General features: G+C 42.5%; 1 protein-coding gene across 1 annotated transcript in view; it reads left to right on the forward strand.

The window, feature by feature from the left end:
* LOC121537256 (multiple epidermal growth factor-like domains protein 6) overlaps positions 1-22,751 on the forward strand; it is a 122,112-nt gene that overhangs the window by 12,493 nt on the left and 86,868 nt on the right. Inside the window, exon 7 of the mRNA XM_041844934.2 lies at positions 19,742-19,864. Coding sequence (XP_041700868.2) covers positions 19,742-19,864 — 123 coding nt within the window. The remainder of the gene's footprint in view (positions 1-19,741; positions 19,865-22,751) is intronic.

A 22,751-nucleotide genomic window follows, 5' to 3' on the forward strand; every position in this document is an offset into this window, starting at 1 on the left:
GAATTAAAAGTTAAAGGAGGATAGAGTACAACGACCAAGAGCCAACAGGTAGGCTGCTACTTTATATTCTTAATGGAGTTATTTGTAACTGTAGGATGAGAAAGTGCATGCACTGCAGCCTCAATTAGCCTAGCTAGCTAACGTTAGCTAGCTTAACTAGCTTCTCTCGGTTGGATGCAGTCAAAGGTACTACATAATCATATTTGATAATAAATAACCTAGCTATGGTAGCTATTGGTCTACTAAAGCGCAAGTTGGCTTGGTTGGTTGCTGTCTCTCCCTCCCTGCTCCTGTGTCTCTCGCTCACGGTACGGCCCCTCCCCTCCCTCCTCTCACACTTGATCAGCTCCGGTTAATAAAGTAACTTTAAAAACAATTCTGCTGCTTCCCTCACTCGGATCGGACTGGGTCTGGATCTGAGCAGGTCTATACGGAACAGGTCTAGTTGTCCTCGGGTCCATTCAGAACGGGTCTCTATATTTAAAAAATGTATTTTTGGACCCGTGAATACCTTGTGTGAATACTTATATAAATGAGATTTCTGTATTTAATATTCAATACATTTGTAAAAACATGTTTTCACGTTGTCGTTATGGGGTATTGTGTGTAGATGGGTGAGGGGGGAAAAAATATCAATTTATTACATTTTGAATTCAAGCTGTGACACAACAGAATGTGGAATAAGTCAAATCACATTGTATTTGTCACATGTGCCGAATACGACAGGTGTAGACCTTTACCGTGAAATGCTTACTTACAAGCCCTTAACCAACAATGTAGTTCAAGAAATAGAGTTAAGAAAATATTTACTAAATAAACTAAAGTAAAAAGTAACACAATAAAATAACAATAATGAGGCTATATACAGGGGGTACCGGGACCGAGTCAATGTGCGGGGGGTACAGGTTAGTTGAGGTAATTTGTACATGTAGGTAGGGGTGACTATGCATAGATAATAAACAGCGAGTAGCAGCAGTGTAAAAACAAAGGGGGGTGTCAATGTAAATAGTCCGTGTGGCCATTTTATTAATTGTTCAGCAGTCTTATGGCTTGGGGGTAGAAGCTGTTAAGGAGCCTTTTGGACCTAAGGGGTATGAATACTTTCTGAAGCCACTGTATGGTTCCCAAAACGTTATGTGCTAGATGGGATTAGATGACATCTGGGTGATATAGGTCCTACTGAACACAACCCTGCCTTGGCGCACCTGGTCCATGGAGACTATCCTATCTGTGTGTCTGTATGTACTGTAGGATGGGGATTAAAGGGTGACAACTCCTACTAACTACACAATGTCACCCGTCAGGCACTCTGTTTGGGTGTGTTCCCCTTGAACTTGCTAATCACTATGGGGGTCAGGAAGGAAGGTTAAGCTTGTGTGCTTTCAGTGCCAGAGGCATTGGCACTGTGGAGGATATTTCACAGTTGATTTGTTCTTGGAAATTGGGGGGGTACAGCAGGTCCTCAAACACTGTAGAACACACATGCGCACACACACACACTCACACAAACTTGTCACACACTTCCACAAGCAGTTTACTGTCACGTTAGGGACAAACCAGTGTGTATGTGGAAACATGCTGTTTCAGTGTACACAAAAGTAGCTGATAAATTAAGTTGTTTTGGAGCAGGTCAAGTAGAAAGAAGCCATAGCAGAAAGTTGGGAATTCTGACATTCCTGTCTGTCTCCTAACTTTTCCTCAGGGCTATGTGAACCCTTCCAAAGGTCAAAGAGGTAGACTCAGAACATGCAAACACTGCCCAGAAGGTTAAAGCCAACTGTCTCAGGAGCATGTTTGCTCCTGTAATGTCATTTCGTGCAGATAGACAGAGACAGACAGTTGTTTGGCCTTCTCTGCATAACATCACACTATTCACTGTTGACTTGGGCTATAGTGTACATCTGTGTCTGATTGGATGCCTGTTGGTTGGATCCTTCAGGAACATGGTGCATCCTGGGTCTCTATGGCCCCAACAACGCACACTTGTACGCACACACACAGTGTGTGTACACAATCACAGTGCTCAAAGAGAAGTCCATGTTGATGCAGTTCTCATAGGACAGATCAAACAAGCGTCATGTTTTTTCAAACGTACAGGACTGTTTGCCATTGGTCCACTGAGCTTAAAGACTATGTTTGATGTTCAGGTAACTGTCAAAATAAAGGAAACACTTGAGTAAATGAGGGATTCAAAATATATTGAAAGCAGGTCCGATTCCATTTGTACTGTGGTGCGGTTCGCTGCAGGTGAGAACGCAGTCCGGACCAAACACAGGAAAAGAACCAGAGGCGTGCAGTATTATTGGTTGTTTGACTGAGCATTTAATGAAATGCACGCAGTTAGGCTACCATAAACTTGATATCTTTAAAACATTCTGTGAGTAGCTTAGCAGCCCATTTATGTTATGAGCGCATCCGATGCAGATTAGGGAAGACGGGGGGCTATACCGGGGATACACAGTGCATTTGGAATGTATTCAGACCCCTTGAAAAACTGAAATATCACATTTACATACAGTACCTGTAAAATTTTGGACACACCTACTCATTCAAGGGTTTTTCTTTATTTTTACTATTTTCTACATTGTAGAATAATAGTGAAGAGATCAAAACTATGAAATAACACATATGGAATCATGTAGTAACCACAAAAGTGTTAAACAAATCAAAATATATTTTATATTTGAGATTCTTCAAATAGCCACCCTTTGCCTTGATGACAGCTTTACACACTCTTGGCATTCTCTCAACCAGCTTCACCTGGAATGCTTTTCCAACAGTCTTGAAGGAGTTCCCTTGGGTATGACGCTACAAGCTTGGCACAACTGTATTTGGGGAGTTTCTCCCATTCTTCTCTGCAGATCCTGTCAAGCTCTGTCAGGTTGGATGGGGAGCATCGCTGCACAGCTATTTTAGGGTCTCTCCTGAGATGTTACATTTGGTTCATGTCCGGGCTCTGGAGGATCTCTCTATACTTTTCTCCGTTCATCTTTCCCTCGAGCCTGACTAGTACCTGCCGCTAAAAAACATCCCCACAGCATGATGCTGCCACCACCATGCTTCACCGTAGGGATGGTGCCAGGTTTCCTCCAGACGTGATGCTTGGCATTCAGGCCAATCTTGGTTTCATCAGACCAGAGAATATTGTTTCTCATGGTCTGAGAGTCCTTTAGGTGCCTTTTGGCAAACTCCAAGTGGGCTGTCATGTGCCTTTTACTGAGGAGTGGCTTCCGTCTGGCCACTCTACCATAAATGCCTGATTGGTGGAGTGCTGCAGAGATGGTTGTCCTTAGTTTTAGTGGTTCCAAACTTCTTCCATTTAAGAATGATGGAGCCCACTGTGTTCTTGGGGACCTTCAATGCTGCAGACATTTTTTGGTACCCTTCCCCAGATCTGTGCCTCGACACAATCCTGTCTCGGAGCTCTACGGACAATTCCTTCAACCTCACGGCTTGGTTTTTGCTCTGACATGCACTGTCAACTGTGGGACCTTATATAGACGTGTGTGTGTGCCTTTCCAAATCATGTCCAATCAATTGAATTTACAACAGGTGGACTCCAATCAAGTTGTAAAAACATCTCAAGGATGATCAATGGAAACAGGATGCACCTGAGCTCCATTTTGAGGCTCATAGCAAAGGGTCTGAATACTTATGTAAAAAGGTATCTGTTTTTTTAAATACATTTGCAAAAATGTCTAAACCTGTTTTTCCGCTTTGTCATTATGGGGTATTGTGTGTAGATTGATGAGGAAAAAAAGTTATTTAATCCATTTTAGAATAAAGCTTTAATGAATCAAAATGTGGGAAAAGTCCAGGGGTCTGAATACTCTCCGAATGCACTGTAGGCAACTGAATACAGGCTATTGACATTCAAATCAAATCAAATCAAATTGTATTGGCCACGTACACATATTTAGCAGATGTTATTGCAGGTGTTGCGAAATGCTTGTGTTCCTAGCTCCAACAGTTCAGTAGTATCTAACAATTCAGAGAAAACACACAAATCTTAAAAGTAAAAGAATGGAATAAAGAAATATATAAATATTAGATCGAGCAATGTCGGAGTGGCATTGACTAAAATACAGTAGAATAGAATACAGAATATACATATGAGCTGAGTAAAGCAGTATGTAAACATTATTAAAGTGACTAGTGTTCCATTATTGAAGTTGCCAGTGATTCCAAGTCTATGTATATAGGGCAGCAGACTCTAAGGTGCAGGGTTGCGTAACTGGGTGGAAGCCGGCTAGTGATGGCTATTTAACAGTCTGATGGCCTTCAGATAGAAGCTGTTTTTCAGTCTCTCGGTCCCAGCTTTGATGCACCTGTACTGACCTTGCCTTCTGGATGATAACGGGGTGAGCAGGCCGTGGCTCGGGTGGTTGATGTCCTTGATTATCTTTTTGGCCTTCCTGTGACATCGGGTGCTGTAGGTGTCCTGGAGGGCAGGTAGTTTGCCTCCTGGTGTTGGGCAGACCGCACCGCCCGCAACCGCAGGGCTCTCCAGAGGATGGTTGCCGTACCAGGCGGTGACACAGCCTGACAGGATGCTCTCAATTGTGCATCTGTTAAAGTTTGAGGGTTTTCTTCAGCCTCCTGAGGTTGAAGAGGTGCTGTTGCGCCTTCTTCACCACACTTTCTGTGTAAGTGGGCCATTTCAGATCGTCAGTGATGTGTACGCCGAGGAACTTGAAGCTTACCACCTTCTCTACTGCGGTCCCGTGATTATCTTTTTGGCCTTCCTGTGACATCGGGTGCTGTAGGTGTCCTGGAGGGCAGGTAGTTTGCCACACTTTCTGTGTAAGTGGGAGGCTCTGGAGCCGCGCCTGAGACAGCTTTTTCCACCACCATCAACAAAACATCAAATGATGGAATTTATCATGGATGAATGTTGTCACATCCCTCCAATAGAGTTCCAGACACTTGTAGAATCTATGCCAAGGCACATTCAAACTGTTCTGGTGGCTCGTGGTGGCGCCCTATTAAGACACCTTGTTGGTGTTTCCTTTATTTGTGGATAGTGGCGTGCTCCCTCTGATGTTTCCTGAAGTCCACAATCAGCTCCTTTGTTTTGTTGCAGTTCAAGCGGCTATTGTGCTGTTCCTCCCGCATGTTGTTGAAAAAAAGTAATATGAAGTTTGGGACACAAGTTATGCTTCTTGATAATCGTAGATGGATTTAATGTGAGAATTTTCTCCAATAAACAAGTGACTTGCATGAACACATGCTTTTGTTTAGTCATTTTAGTTTGTTTGACATTTGGCATTGTGAAGCCAACTGGACCAAAACTTATGGGAGGCTCTGGAGCCGCGCCTGAGACAGCTTTTTCCACCACCATCAACAAAACATCAAATGATGGAATTTATCATGGATGAATGTTGTCACATCCCTCCAATAGAGTTCCAGACACTTGTAGAATCTATGCCAAGGCACATTCAAACTGTTCTGGTGGCTTGTGGTGGCGCCCTATTAAGACACCTTGTTGGTGTTTCCTTTATTTTGTCAGTTGCACTGCAAAGTGTATGGCTTCAAACTAACTCTTGGCCGTACTATTAGATTATATAAGGATCACTTTGAGAGTGTCACTTAAAAGGTATAGGAATGGATGACAAAGTATCAGTGTTTAAGAATGTTCTTTATGTAATTTAACATTTGTTTTATGATGTTGAAATTGCTGTAGGATTGTCACGGCTTTGTTGGGCTATCCAGCTTCCATATTATCCATATTATCATATGATATGATAATAGACTTTCACAAAATAGACCAATCTGTGGTTGACTCTAATTCACTTACAGCTACAATGAGTCTGTCTAATGCTGGCTCGACGCGTCAGGTCTGGAAACGCTAGCCATGATACTTATACATGTACAGTACACCGAATCAATACCAGACTCCCCTATGGACTCTCGGGTCCTGGAGCTCTTGGCTGTCGGCTAGGCCATCTTGAGGAACTGTTGGAGATTTTTTTATTTGAAGAACTGAGGGAGATGGTGCCTATAGGAAATACTCCAGCGATTTGTCATGACATTAAGCATAGCATATGTAGATGCAGTGATGGACCAAAGCATCCATAAGTTTACTTCAAATAGACAATGGAGACATCCAACACTCCCTTTCCACTCTCCTGCATTCGCTCCATTTCCGCTTAATATCTAGTCCATGGCCATGACTATGCATGCAAGTCTGCTTCAGGTGTGCAATGGGAGAACACAGAGCTAACACCACGGCCGTGAGTTCCTGAGGGCCAGTAAAGACCAATGAGCCATGGATGTGAAAGGGTATGGAATCCACATTAGGAACTTTGTAATTCCTCCTCCTCAGCTCTCACCCCAGACCAAGTCAAGTCTCAACACTGCACTAGTCAAGCAGGGTTTGACAAGTATCAGGGGAAAGGATGCTCACTCACGGAGCATCCTTTCCCCCTCTCCACTAAAAATCGTTCTTTGCTCACAGGATCAAAAAACGGCCACTCAAAATTCGCTCCATTCATCTTTTTGTTTAAAAACTAAATTTAACAAACATCTCATCTACCTTTGTGGCTATGTACCATTTGGTTTTGAACTAGGCTATTGTAAGAAGCGCTCAACATTTCAACAACATGTCGAAGGCTATTAAACAACATACTAATTCTATATCAGTCAGGAGCCAGCCAGATAGCTGAATTATTTAGGATATACTATTATAATTTCAAGGCTATAGCCTACCATTTTAAGAAATACATTTTTAAGCATTTGCGACACTCTATATGCAGCACGAGCACTCAGCGTTTCAACAACACCTTGTTATATTTAATCTTCAGCCTATAAATTGCGCCTTTAGGCTATATAAAAGGAAATACAAAAATGTTCTTTGAATTAAATAAAATAAATTACGAAAATGCCTTATTAGGCAATACAGTGCCTAATATTTGAATTCACTTTTAGAAATACCATAACTGCGCAATGTCGTCCGGCATAGCCTAGTTTGTTAGTTAATTTAGCCTAGTAGACGCTCTTATATTCCATGCCCTAATTACAGTCAACTAAAATATATTTTTTTATAACAATAGAATGTATTAAAAAATAATAAATTAGAAAATTACATTTTCCCAGATGAAAAAAGTTGCAAGTGCATACCTGATGATATGCGGCCGCTGTGTTAAAAAACAAATACCTTTTTGTCTAATCCATTGATGATCAGATTCTTCAGTTGTAACTGGCTCTGTTGTGCTACATTTTTACAGTTGACAGACAATGTTAGCACTGTTACAAATTTAGACTATCCACATTTGTAACAATAGCCTCTGTAGAAATCAAAACGTCGCCGGTGCTGCAGCATACGCTCATTCATTGTCTTGCCATCATACAGTGGGGAAAAAAAGTATTTAGTCAGCCACCAATTGTGCAAGTTCTCCCACTTAAAAAGATGAAAGAGGCCTGTAATTTTCATCATAGGGAAACGTCAACTATGACAGACAAAATGAGGAAAAAAAATCCAGAAAATCACATTGTAGGATTTTTTATGAATTTATTTGCAAATTATGGTGGAAAATAAGTATTTTGTCAATAACAAAAGTTTCTCAATACTTTGTTATATACCCTTTGTTGGCAATGACACAGGTCAAACATTTTCTGTAAGTCTTCACAAGGTTTTCACACAAAATCTCACGATACATGGCCACATTCATTCTTTCCTTTACACGGATCAGTCGCCCTGGTCCCTTTGCAGAAAAACAGCCCCAAAGCATGATGTTTCCACCCCCATGCTTCACAGTAGGTATGGTGTTCTTTGGATGCAACTCAGCATTCTTTGTCCTCCAAACACGACAAGTTGAGTTTTTACCAAAAAATTATATTTTGGTTTCATCTGACCATATGACATTCTCCCAATCCTCTTCTGGATCATCCAAATGCACTCTAGCAAACTTCAGATGGGCCTGGACATGTACTGGCTTAAGCAGGGGGACACATCTGGCACTGCAGGATTTGAGTCCCTGGCGGCGTAGTGTGTTACTGATGGTAGGCTTTGTTACTTTGGTCCCAGCTCTCTGCAGGTCATTCACTAGGTCCCCCCGTGTGGTTCTGGGATTTTTGCTCACCGTTCTTGTGATCATTTTGACTCCACGGGGTGAGATCTTGTGTGGAGCCCCAGATCGAGGGAGATTATCAGTGGTCTTGTATGTCTTCCATTTCCTAATAATTGCTCCCACAGTTGATTTCTTCAAACCAAGCTGCTTACCTATTGCAGATTCAGTCTTCCCAGCCTGGTGCAGGTCTACAATTTTGTTTCTGGTGTCCTTTGACAGCTCTTTGGTCTTGGCCATAGTGGAGTTTGGAGTGTGACTGTCAGTGACCTATTTCTTGGTCGACTCATATCTCTGCGCATTACTAATGGTGTGGGGTGGGCTAAATAAATACAACAGAAATTGGCCTTATTAAAGTAATAGTGATAAAGGAAACGAAAGATGCTGGCATGCCCAGAGCTTATGACTGAGCGGTACCGTTTCGAAATTGGAACGAGAGAGAAGGCCGATGCTCCCCTCCCAAAAAAAAATCCTCTTCACACTCAAATTATGCACGCTCCAATCCAGCTGCACTCAAGCTCCAATCCACTCACATGCTCTGGCTAGTATGGCTGACTGAGGAGGCGGAATGAAGTTCCAAATACTGTTCGGTCACCTGGGGATACAGGCAGCAAGCATCGAAATAGAATAGCACCAGCGATGAAGCAGCAAAGTGTAGCCGGTTATTTTGTGCCATCTCATGGATGAAAATATGACCAATGAACTTAGCATTACTTTCGCAATGGAAATTGCTGTCTTTTGTCATTAACACAAGAACCGCTGGGCCTCGAGGGACCCCCTTCAAGCTAATGAGCAGTAATTCTGACTGCAACATTCTAACAGTGTAATTAATACCTATGGAACCGAAAGCATATGTGTTGGAATGCGGTAACAGCTTATTTTTATAATTACAAAAAATATATATACCCCAACCACCAAGATGCACAGTCAAATGATGCATCAGTAGCCTAAACATCACTATAAGCGCCAAGTGTGCTTGATAAAGAGTGAACATTTGCACAAAAGCAATAAGAGCATTATAACGAGTGTCAAAGTGTCAATATGACAGCAAGGCACTTGAGCAAGGCACTTAACCTAATTGTTCATATAATTCACTCTGGATAAGATCGTCTGCTAAATGACAACAACAACAAAAAAGCTGGTGAGTGCGTTGCTGATATTGTTTTCTTGCTTGAGATGTAGGGCCTGCTTTCTGTGCTTACATTTTGTGCTGTTAATCGGCCCTGGTGTTGCAAGCGCCATGCTCTACCAACTGAGCTACACAGGGCCCGTCAAGGACACCCCCCTTTGTTTTTACACTGCTGCTACTCACTGTTTATTGTCTATGCATAGTCACCACTACCTACATGTACAAATTGTATATAGCCTCGTTATTGTTATTTTATTGTGTTACTTTTTACTGTAGTTTATTTAGTAAATATTTTCTTAACTCTATTTCTTGAACTGCATTGTTGGTTAAGGGCTAGTAAGTAAGCATTTCACGGTAAGGTCTACACCTGTCGTATTCGGCGCATGTGACAAATAAAATGTGATTTGACTTATTCCACATTCTGTTGTGTCACAGCTTGAATTCAAAATGTAATACATTGATATCCCCCCATGTTTTTACAAATGTAATGAATATTAAATACAGACATCTCATTTATATAAGTATTCACACGAGGTCTTCACAGGTCCAAAAATAATTTTTTTAAATATAGAGACCCGTTCTGAATGGACCCGAGGACAACTAGACCCGTTCCGTATAGACCTGCTCAGATCCAGACCCAGTCCGATCCGAGTGAGGGAAGCAGCAGAATTTTTTTTAAAGTTACTTTATTAACCGGAGCTGATAAAGTGTGAGAGGAGGGAGGGGAGGGGCCGTACCGTGAGCGAGAGACACAGGAGCAGGGAGGGAGAGACAGCAACCAACCAAACCAACTTGCGCTATAGTAGACCAATAGCTACCATAGCTAGGTTATTTATTATCAAACATGATTATGTAGTACCTTTGACTGCATCAAACCGAGAGAAGCTAGTTAAGCTAGCTAACGTTAGCTAACTAGGCTAATTGAGGCTTTATTTTTACTATTTTCTAAATTGTAGAATAATAGTGAAGACATCAAAACTATGAAATAACACATATGGAATCATGTAGTAACCAAAAAAGTGTTAAACAAATCAAAATATATTTTATATTTGAGATTCTTCAAAGTAGCCACCCTTTGCCTTGATGACAGCTTTGCATACTCTTGGCATTCTCTCAACCAGCTTCACCTGGAATGCTTTCCCAACAGTCTTGAGGGAGTTCCCACATATGCTGAGCACTTGTTGGCTGCTTTTCCTTCACTCTGTGGTCCAACTCATCCCAAACCATCTCAATTGGGTTAAGGTCGGGTGATTGTGGATGCCAGGTCATCTGATGCAGCACTCCGTCACTCTCCTTCTTGGTCAAATAGCCCATACACAGCCTGGAGGTGTGTTGGGTCATTGTCCTGTTGAAACAAATGATAGTCCCACTAAGCGCAAACCAGATGGGATGGCGCATCGCTGCAGAATGCTGTGGTAGCCATGCTGGTTAAGTGTGCCTTGAATTCGAAATAAATCACAGACACTGTCACCAGCAAAGCAGCATCACACCTCCTCCTCCATGCTTCACGGTGAGAACCACACATGCAGAGATGATCCGTTCACCTACTCTGCGTCTCACAAAGACACGGCGGTTGGAACCAAAAATCTCACATTAGACCAAAGGGCAGATTTCCACCGGTCTAATGTCCATTGCTCATGTTTCTTGGCCCAAGCAAGTCTCTTCTTATTATTGCTGTCCTTTAGTAGTGGTTTCTTTGCAGCAATTCGACCATGAACGCCTGATTCACGCAGTCTCCTCTAAACAGTTGATGTTGAGATGTGTCTGTTACTTGAACTATGTGAAGCATTTATTTAGGCTGCAAACTGAGGTGCAGTTAACTCTAATTAACTTATCCTCTGCAGCAGAAGTAACGCTGGGTCTTCCTTTCCTGTGGCGGTCCTCATGAGAGCCAGTTTCATCATAGCACTTGATGGTTTTTGTGACTGCACTTGAAGAAACCTTTAAAGTTCTTGACATTTTCAGGATTGACTGACCTTCATGTCTTAAAGTAATGATTGACTGTCGTTTCTCTTTGCTTATTTGAGCTGTTCTTGCCATAATATGGACTTGGTCTTTTACCAAATAGGGCTATCTTCTGTATACCAACCCTACCCTGTCACAACACAACTGATTGGCTCAAACGCATTAAGAAGGAAATAAATTCCACAAATTAACTTTACAATGTAGAAAATAGTAAATATAAAGAAAAACCCTGGAATGTGTAGGTGTGTCCAAACTTTTGACTGGTACTGTGCGTCATATACGATTGCGTCTGTATTAATGCATGTGTGGCCGTGCCCTAAAGATGCTACACAACCCCCTTCCTTCAGGAGGCCCGTCCTTTTTCTTTGACTCTCTTTCAAGAACCTTCACGCATCTCAATTCATTTCATGATGTTTGGCCTATCAAGAAAATATAACTAATAACGGTAATAATGAAGTACCTTCATTAAAATGGTCAAAAAGCAACAAAAATTGCTTTTAGCAAAAGACAATTTCTCAACCAAGAATTCTGCTAGGACTGTCAGGGAGTGGTCTGATTGAGGGACCTTTTTGGAGGGACCTAATGGGGGGGATATGTAACCTGAAAACTAGCTGTTATTGGCAGAGGATTGGAACTATTTTTGTTATTGGTCTGTACATTTTTACCACCTGGTGATGTCACCAGGCAAGCAAAAACTCCACCCATGCAAAACCTGCTGATTAGAAGGTCTGGTGTAAATTGTATTTTCAACCAGCAACTATCAGGAAATAACACTGCTCACATTTTTACAGTGTTAGTTTCATCAGCTGTTGTACAATATGATACAAAACACAGGAAAAACAGAATTTTGACCGCACTGGGCCTTTAAACGTAAGATGGTACAGAACATTGATCACAACATCCCATGGATCACAAGGCCCCGTGTAGCTCAGTAGGCCCCGTGTAGCTCAGTTGGTAGAGCATGACGCTTGCAACGCCAGGGTTGTGGGTTCGATTCCCACGGGGGGCATGTATGAAAAAATATATATATATACGCACTCACTAACTGTAAGTCGCTCTGGATAAGAGTTTCTCCTAAATGACTAAAATGTAAAATGGATCTGAATGAAACGCTCTTATAAACTGGCTTCTATACTATAACCCCATAAAACGATAAAGTGTGGGAGTGATTTACCATGCATGATTTGTATGGGCCTCACACATAATTTGGGCCCTTCACATAAATCCTTTATGGGCAGAGGATAACATCAAAACTGTGCACTGGAATTGACTTCTACACATCCATAACTCACTCTCCACACTCTCCTCCTGGCGTAGCTTGTGAAAGTGATATCACATGTACATAAACCAGGAGGCCTATGTAGCTCATGCATGTTTCTCCCGATAAATCAAAGTAACTAGTGGATTTGTTGAGCATTCGGATGCCAGGAAAGCAATGAAGCTATATTATGTTTCCTAGACAAAGCCCTACTGTATTTATATGACGCCAGGCCCGAAGCAGTGCCAGGACTTCTTTGCTGTGATGAATGCAGACCTGCTCGCATCGTGTTTACTCTAAATGTGAATTGATTGCCTTCTGTTCCCCGCAGTGCTAACCGAGTGCTATAGAAAATGTTATTCCGAGGTGGAAGTTATTTCAAAGAGTAAGAGTTATGGCACAGAGTAGGAGTTATTGCATAGAGAGACCAAAATAAATGGTTGCACTGATAAAGAGTTCATATTTTCCTCCCTCGTCTAGGTGTCATTGACTTTAGTGATGTATATCAGTGGAGGCTGCTGAGGGGAGAATGGCTCATAATAATGGCCGGAACGGAGCAAATGGAATGGCATCAAACACCTGGAAAGCATGTGTTTGATGTATTAGATACCATTCTACTGATTCTGCTCCAGTCATTACCTCGAGCTCGTTCTCCCCAATTTATTACATTTACATTTTACATTTACGTCATTTAGCAGACGCTCTATGGTGCCACCAACCTCCTGTGGTATACATGTATCCATTTTATGTTATATTATTTGTTAAACCGGGTAGTATCAACTTTTTGTTGTAATATCAGCCACTATGAGAACCCATTTAAAATGATTTTAGAGTGATCCATCAATCTTGATAAATGTGACCGACTGGGTTTGAAGCTGGGTTCACCTGTCTGCGCATGCAAGACTGTTAACCTGCTGTATGTGTGTCTCTGTGGGTGTAAACCCATTTCAGTGAGAATATATTATTTTGGTGTGTGCTTTGGCATGTCTTTGTGTTACCTTGCACTGACCTGATAGTGTGACCTGTTTGAGAGATGAAGCACAAACTGCTTTCCCCACTGGACTGGAGAAAAAATATATACAGTGGGGGAAAAAAGTATTTAGTCAGCCACCAATTGTGCAAGTTTTCCCACTTAAAAAGATGAGAGAGGCCTGTAATTTTCATCATAGGTACACGTCAACTATGACATTCAAATTGAGAGAAAAAAAATCCAGAAAATCACATTGTAGGATTTTTAATGAATTTATTTGCAAATTATGGTGGAAATTAAGAATTTGGTCACCTACAAACAAGCAAGATTTCTGGCTCTCACAGACCTGTAACTTCTTCTTTAAGAGGCTCCTCTGTCCTCCACTCGTTACCTGTATTAATGGCACCTGTTTGAACTTGTTATCAGTATAAAAGACACCTGTCCACAACCTCAAACAGTCACACTCCAAACTCCACTATGGCCAAGACCAAAGAGCTGTCAAAGGACACCAGAAACAAAATTGTAGACCTGCACCAGGCTGGGAAGACTGAATCTGCAATAGGTAAGCAGCTTGGTTTGAAGAAATCAACTGTGGGAGCAATTATTAGGAAATGGAAGACATACAAGACCACTGATAATCTCCCCTCGATCTGGGGCTCCACGCAAGATCTCACCCCGTGGGGTCAAAATGATCACAAGTCCCAGAACCACACGGGGGGACCTAGTGAATGACCTGCAGAGAGCTGGGACCAAAGTAACAAAGCCTACCATCAGTAACACACTACGCTGCCAGGGACTCAAATCCTGCAGTGCCAGACGTGTCCCCCTGCTTAAGCCAGTACATGTCCAGGCCCGTCTGAAGTTTGCTAGAGTGCATTTGGATGATCCAGAAGAGGATTGGGAGAATGTCATAGGGTCAGATGAAACCAAAATAGAACTTTTTGGTAAAAACTCAACTCGTCGTGTTTGGAGGACAAAGAATGCTGAGTTGCATCCAAAAGAACACCATACCTACTGTGAAGCATGGGGTGGAAACATGTTGATCCTAAACACACCGCCCGGGCAACGAAGGAGTGGCTTTGTAAGAAGCATTTTAAGGTCCTGGAGTGGCCTAGCCAGTCTCCAGAGCTCAACCCCATAGAAAATCTTTGGAGGGAGTTGAAAGTCCGTGTTGCCCAGCGACAGCCCCAGAACATCACTGCTCTAGATGAGATCTGCATGGAGGAATGGGCCAAAATACCAGCAACAGTGTGTGAAAACCTTGTGAAGACTTACAGAAAATGTTTGACCTGTGTCATTGCCAACAAAGGGTATATAACAAAGTATTGAGAAACTTTTGTTATTGACCAAATACTTATTTTCCACCATAATTTGCAAATAAATTCATTAGAAATCCTACAATGTGATTTTCTGGAATTTCTTTTCTCATTTTGTCTGTCATAGTTGACGTGTACCTATGATTAAAATTACAGGCCTGTCTCATCTTTTTAAGTGGGAGAACTTGCACAATTGGTGGCTGACTAAATACTTTTCCACCCCCATGCTTCACAGTAGGTATGGTGTTCTTTGGATGCAACTCAGCATTCTTTGTCCTCCAAACACGGCGAGTTGAGTTTTTACCAAAAAGTTATATTTTGGTTTCATCTGACCATATGACATTCTCCCAATCCTCTTCTGGGTCATCCAAATGCACTCTAGCAAACTTCAGACGGGCCTGGACATGTACTGGATTAAGCAGGGGGACACGCCTGGCACTGCAGGATTTGAGTCCCTGGCGGCGTAGTGTGTTACTGATGGTAGGCTTTGTTACTTTGGTCCCAGCTCTCTGCAGGTCATTCACTAGGTCCCCCCGTGTGGTTCTGGGATTTTTGCTCACCGTTCTTGTGATCATTTTGACTCCACGGGGTGAGATCTTGCGTGGAGCCCCAGATCGAGGGAGATTATCAGTGGTCTTGTATGTCTTCCATTTCCTAATAATTGCTCCCACAGTTGATTTCTTCAAACCAAGCTGCTTACCTATTGCAGATTCAGTCTTCCCAGCCTGGTGCAGGTCTACAATTTTGTTTCTGGTGTCCTTTGACAGCTCTTTGGTCTTGGCCATAGTGGAGTTTGGAGTGTGACTGTTTGAGGTTGTGGACAGGTGTCTTTTATACTGATAACAAGTTTAAACAAGTGCCATTAATACAGGTAACGAGTGGAGGACAGAGGAGCCTCTTAAAGAAGAAGTTACAGGTCTGTGAGAGCCAGAAATCTTGCTTGTTTGTAGGTGACCAAATACTTATTTTCCACCATAATTTGCAACGAAATTCATTAAAAATCCTACAATGTGATTTTCTAGATTTTTTTCTCTCAATTTGTCTGTCATAGTTGACGTGTACCTATGATGAAAATTACAGGCCTCTCTCATCTTTTTAAGTGGGAGAACTTGCACAATTGGTGGCTGACTAAATACTTTTTTTCCCCATTGTATATTTGTTGTTGTTGTATTTTACCCCCTTTTTCTCCCCAATTTTTGATCTTGTCTCATCGCTGCAACTCCCCAATGGGCTCGGGAGAGGCGATGGTGGAGTCATGCATCCTCTGAAACCGCGCTCCTTAACACCCGCCAGCTTCACCCGGAAGCCAGCCGCACCAATGTGTCGGAGGAAACACCATTCAGCTGGCGACTGGGGTCAGCCTGCAGCCACCCAGCCCGTCACAAGGAGTTTCTAGATTGCGATGAGCCATGTAAAGACCCACCGGCCAAACCCTCCCCTAACCCGGACAACACTGGGCAAATTGTGCGCCGTCCTATTGAACTCCCGTCCACGTCTGGTTGTGGCACAGTCCAGGAATTAACCCGGGTCTGTAGTAACGCCTCTAGCACTGCGATGCAGTGCCTTAGACCGCTGTGCCACTCAGGAGGCCGAAGGAATACATTCTTTGGCCGGCATATGAGGTACATTCTGTTCCATTTGATTTGTGTGTGTGTGGCCTTGTCCGAAATCTAGCTTGCCTACTACTTACAGTACTTAGTGCATACTGTGTACTAATCGTACTACATGCTATTTGGAAAGGACTATTTAGTACAACAAATATCAACATACTACTCATCCATACTGAGAAGGTGTCATCGAATGAGCAATAGCGTTTGTTCCCCACCATTCATTCATTTTTGTAGAGTGTGTCCCCTATTCTGATTAGCAGCTGTTGTCGAACACACGTGGGTATGAAAAGACAATTCTCTGTGCAGTGAATTCTACTAGATGAAAAGCCAAAATGAGTACGACATCCAGGCATTTAAAGAAGTTTCACATACTCTAAAAGTTACTTTTTTCACATACTGAAACAGCCTACTATTTAGGACGCAAGTATGGGTATTCGAACACGGCCTGTGTGTGTGTGTGTGTGTGTGTGTGAGTGTGACCGTGTAGCTGCGTGTACCAGTGGAGGCTGCTGAGGGGAGAACGGCTCATAATAATGGCTGCAACGGAGTGAATGGAATGGCATCAAACCATGTGTTTGTTGTATTTGATACCATTCCACCTATTCCGCTCCAGCCATTACCACAAGCCCGTCCTTCCCAATGTAGGTGCCACCAACCTCCTGTGCCGTGTATGTGTGTGTGCATGCCAGGACTTGGAGACCTGTAAAGGTATCACACCTCTAAAACACAGCCCTGCCTCATTACATGTGTCCACCAGTATAGGCCTGGGTCCTGGAGAACTGGCTGTAAGATTCCCTTGTTCCCTTCTACTATGGCTTTGTGGAATCTTTTATGGCTGGAACATTCTTGAATAACAGAAATTGAATTTTGACTATTCAAATTATTTGGCCTGAATCATCTTTGAACAGTTTACGCTTTAATCCAGTGAATGTTGATGGATCTCGTTGCTTACATAATCTATCTATAGTGATACCAGAGGGACCTTAGCTAGGAGTAGTAGCAGAGATACATATGATTCAACCCTTATGCTTAGAAAGCTTTACAGTCATTAAAAACTTGTCCCCATTACTGTACAGTTAGCTAACACGCTGAACAGTGATATGTGGCCAATGTTCGGATTGAACCCTTGACCAGCACCATATTGCAGCCAACTGAGCCACTTGGACAACTTTGATATTGTACATCAGAGTTTGTTGAACTGTATGACACTAGAAGACACTTTGCTCCCTCAAGCTTATACAGTATTAACTTTTTACTGGATTACCAAACTTTGCTGACCATTGAATCCTACAGACATCAATATTCAATAACAGAGCTATTGATGTGATCCCTTCTGATTAGGCAGCTTAGACAAGTGGCAGAATGCACTGATTGAAGCAAACAGTTGTGCTCATTTCTCCTTCAGTCACACACATATTAAACAGTCAGATATGTTTTTTCCTAATGTTCAATAAGACGAGCTGGAAAATATTTGCTCCTAATCTTGGAAAATTGGATGTGCACTGTGCAGCCATTTCTCTGTCATCATTATTATTATTATTATCTACTTTGAAAAGGTCAGGAATTGGAGCCAGCGAAACAGGAAGTTGTGGTTTTTCAGATCGCTGTCTGTGGTTTCCATAGCCAGTGGTGCAATTATTGAAATAGAATGAAACGGTTGAAGTCATTTGCCAGGTTTCAAATTTGTTTATGGAAGATATTTGCCATTGATTTTCGTCTATTATTATCTGCCATTGGATAGTCGTCGTTACAGTACATAATGTTTGTTTGAACTAATCCATTTTCAAAATGGCTTCCAAGGATGTACTGTAGCAAATTTCCCTGTTACATTATATTACATTTACATACGTATTCAGACCCTTTACTCAGTACTTTGTTGAAGCACCTTTTGCAGCGATTACAGCCTTGAGTCTTCTTGGGTATGACGCTACAAGCTTGGCACACCTGTATTTGGGGAGTTTCAAGGATCTCTCTGTACTTTGCTCCGTTCATCTTTCCCTCAATCCTGACTAGTCTCCCAGTCCCTGCCGCTGAAAAACATCCCCACAGCATGATGCTGCCACCACCCTGCTTCACCGTAGGGATGGTGCCAGTTTTCCTCCAGACGTGATGCTTGGCATTCAGGCCAAAGAGTTCAATCTTGGTTTCATCAGACCAGAGAATCTTGTTTCTCATGTTCTGAGTGTACTTTAGGTGCCTTTTGGCAAACTCCAAGCGGGCTGTCATCTGCCTTTTACTGAGGAGTGGCTTCCGTCTGGCCACTCTACCATAAAGGCCTGATTGGCGGACTGCTGCAGAGATGGTTGTCCTTCTGGAAGGTTCTCCCATCTCCACAGAGGAACTCTGGAGCTCTGTCATTTTTTGTTACCCATCCCCAGATCTTTGACTCGACACAATCCTGTCTCGGCGCTCTACGGACAATTCCATCGACCTCATGGCTTGGTTTTGCTCTGACATGCACTATCAACTATGGGACCTTATATAGACAGGTGTGTGCCTTTCCAAATCATGTCCAATCAATTTAATTTACCACAGGTGGACTCCAATCAAGTTGTAGAAACATCTCAAGGATGATCAATGGAAACAGGATGCACCTGAGCTAAATTTCGAGTCTCATAGCAAATGGTCTGAATAACTATGTAAATAAGGTATATCTGTTTTTTATTTTTAATAAATGTGAAAGAAATTCTACAAACCTGTTTTTGCTTTGTCATTATGGAGTATTATGTGTAGATGGATGAGATTTTTTATTGATTTAATCCATTTTAGAATACGGCTGTAACGTAACAACATGTGGAAAAAGTAAAGGGATCTGAATACTTTCGAATGCACTCATTATTGTTATTTTATTGTGTTACTTTTTTTTTTAATTTTAGTTTATTTCATAAATATTTTCTTAACTCTTATTTTTCTTAAAACTGCATTGTTGATTAAGGGCTTGTAAGTAAGCATTTCACGATAAGGTCTACACCTTTTGTATTCGGTGCATGTGAGAAAAATAAAATTTGATTTGATTTGAAGTTCAGAAGATCATCAGGTAATAATGTTGTATGATCTTTTGTGTGGAAAAGAACGTCATCATTGATGTTCATTTCCCCCCAGTCTGATTTAGTGCCTGGTCTTGTTCCCTCGGTTCTAACAGCTTGTGGGCATAGTAGAGAGAAACAGTATGTATGTGTTCACGAGAGTCTTATCTTTCAGTGATAGGGTCATGATATTTTGTATCTTAAACCCTTCAACAGATATGTAGGAAGAAAACAGAAACCGCTCTGTTTATTACAACCGCATCTAGTGGCTACCAGAAGTTACTGACATAACCCCGGTTTTATGAACCAAGCATGAATTTGATCTTTCAGCCCCATTTTCAAATCAAGCGACCCCTAGTTTGGGAAACCCTGCCCTAACCCCTTCTCTCTCTCTCTCTCAGATGTGAATGAGTATGAGGAAACCAACAGTGGCTGTGAGGCTTTGTGCTGCAAACCCATCGGCAGCTTCTACTGCAAGTGTCCCCATGGCCAGGAGCTCAGAGAGGATGGCAAGATCTGCCAAGGTGAGTCCTGTCACCCGGTGATGTCACCTATCACCTCGCACTCTCTCCAGAATCATCTCTGTATACTAGCCTGAGGAATAGCTTAAAGGGATAGTTCACCCAAATCACAAAATTACATATTAAAATCAAATCAAATCAAATTTTATTTTTCACATACACGTGTTTAGCAGATGTTATAGCGGGTGTAGCGAAATGCTTGTGCTTCTAGCTCCGACAGTGCAGTAATATCTAACAATTTCATAACATATACCCAATACACACAAAAAAAGTAAGGAAGGGGATTTAAGAATATATACATATATGGACAAGCAATGACAGAGCGGCATGGACTAAGATACAGAAGAATATTATAGAATAGAATGCAGTATATACATATGAGATGAGTAGTGCAAGATATGTAAACATTATTAAAGTGACTAGTGTTCCATTTCTTAAAGTGGCCAGTGATTCCAATAGGCAGCAGCAGCCTCTAATGTGCTAATGATGGCTATTTAACAGTCTGATGGCCTTGAGATAGAAGCTGTTTTTCATTCTCTCGGTCCCAGCTTTGATGCACCTGTACTGACCTCGCCTTCTGGATGATAGCGGGGTGAACAGGCAGTGGCTCGGGTGGTTGATGTCCTTGACGATCATTTTGGCCTTCCTGTGACATCGGGTGCTGTATGTGTCTTGGAGGGCGGTTAGTTTGCCCCTGGTAATGCGTTCGGCAGACCGCACCACCCTCTGGAGAACCCTGCGGTTGTGGGCGGTGCAGTTTTTGCTACGGCTGGCCATGCTTTCCACCTGGCTACCACTACCCCGGCCACCAGCTCTGCACCCTCCGCTGCAACTTGCCCATGCCCCCCCCCCGCTTCTCCTTCACACAAATCCAGACAGCTGATGTTCTAAAAGAGCTGCAAAATCTGGACCCCTACAAATCATCTGGGCTAGACAATCTGGACCCTTTCTTTCTAAAACTAGCCGCCGAAATTGTCGCAACCCCTATTACTAGCCTGTTCAACCTCTCTTTCGTAACGTCTGAGATCCCCAGAGATTGGAAAGCTGCCGCGGTCATCCACCTCTTCAAAGGGGGTGACACTCTAGATCCAAACTGTTACAGACCCATATCCATCCTGCCCTGCCTTTCAAAAGTTTTTGAAAGCCAAATCAACAAACAGATCACCGACCATTTCGATTCCCACCGTACCTTCTCCGCTATGCAATCCGGTTTCCGAGCTGGTCATGGGTGCACTTCAGCCACGCTCAAGGTCCTAAACGATATTATAACCGCGATCGATAATAGACAGTACTGTGCAGCCGTTTTCATTGACCTGGCCAAGGCTTTCGACTCTGTCAACCACCGCATTCTTATTGGCAGACTAAATAGCCTTGGTTTCTCAAATGACTGCCTCGCCTGGTTCACCAACTACTTCTCAGATAGAGTTCAATGTGTCAAATCGGAGGGCCTGTTGTCTGGACCTATGGCAGTCTCTATGGGGGTGCCACAGGGTTCAATTCTTGGGCCGACTCTTTTCTCTGTGTATATCAATGACGTCGCTCTTGCTGCTGGTGACTCTCAGATCCACCTCTACGCAGACGACACCATTTTGTATACATCTGGCCCTTCATTGGACACTGTGTTAACAAACCTCCAAACGAGCTTCAATTCCATACAACACTCCTTCAGTAGCCTCCAACTGCTCTTAAACACTAGTAAAACTAAATGCATGCTCTTCAACCGAACGCTGCTTGCACCCGCCCACCCGACTAGAATCACTACTCTAGACGGGTCTGACCTAGAGTATGTGGACAACTACAAATATCTAGGTGTCTGGTTAGACTGTAAACTCTCCTTCCAGACTCACATTAAGAATCTCCAATCCAAAGTTAAATCTAGAATCGGTTTCCTATTTCGCAACAAAGCCTCCTTCACTCATGCTGCCAAACATGCCCTCGTAAAACTGACTATCCTACCGATCCTTGACTTCGGCGATGTCATTTACAAAATAGCCTCCAACACTCTACTCAGCAAATTGGATGTTGTCTATCACAGTGCCATCCGTTTTGTCTCCAAAGCCCCATATAATACCCACCACTGTGACCTGTACGCTCTTGTTGGCTGGTCCTCACTACATATTCGTCGCCAAACCAACTGGCTCCAGGCCATCTATAAATCACTGCTAGGCAAATCCCGCCTTATCTTAGCTCATTGGTCACCATAGCAACACCCACCCGTAGTCTGCGCTCCAGCGGGTATATCTCACTGGTCATCCCCCAAAGCCAACACCTCCTTTGGCCGCAATTCCTTCCAGTTCTCTGCTGCCAATGACTGGAACAAATTGCAAAAATCTCTGAAGCTGGAGACACTTATCTCCCTCACTAACTTTAAGCATCAGTTGTCAGAGCACCTTACCGATCACTGCACCTGTACACAGCCCATCTGAAATTAGCCCGCCCAACTACCTCATCCCTATATTGTTATTTATTTTGCTCATTTGTACCCCAGTATCTCTATTTGCACACCATCTCTTGCACATCATTCCAGTGTTATTACTAAATTGTAATTATTTTGCACTATAGCCTATTTTATTGCCTTACCTCCATAACTTGCTAAACTTGCACACTGTATATTATATGTATTTCTGTTGTATTTTTGACTTTGTTTTGTTTTACCCCATATGTAACTCTGTGTTGTTGTTTTTATCGCACTGCTTTGCTTTATCTTGGCCAGGTCGCAGTTGTAAATGAGAACTTCTTCTCAACTGGTTTACCTGGTTAAATAAAGGTGAAATAAAAAATAAAAATAAAAAGTTGCCGTACCAGGCGGTGATACAGCTCGACAGGATGCTCTCAATTGTGCATCTGTAAAAGTTTGTGAGGGTTTTAGGTGATAAGCCAAATTTATTCA

Source organism: Coregonus clupeaformis, chromosome 24, assembly GCF_020615455.1.
Source record: "Coregonus clupeaformis isolate EN_2021a chromosome 24, ASM2061545v1, whole genome shotgun sequence".
Taxonomy (NCBI): Eukaryota; Metazoa; Chordata; class Actinopteri; order Salmoniformes; family Salmonidae; genus Coregonus; species Coregonus clupeaformis.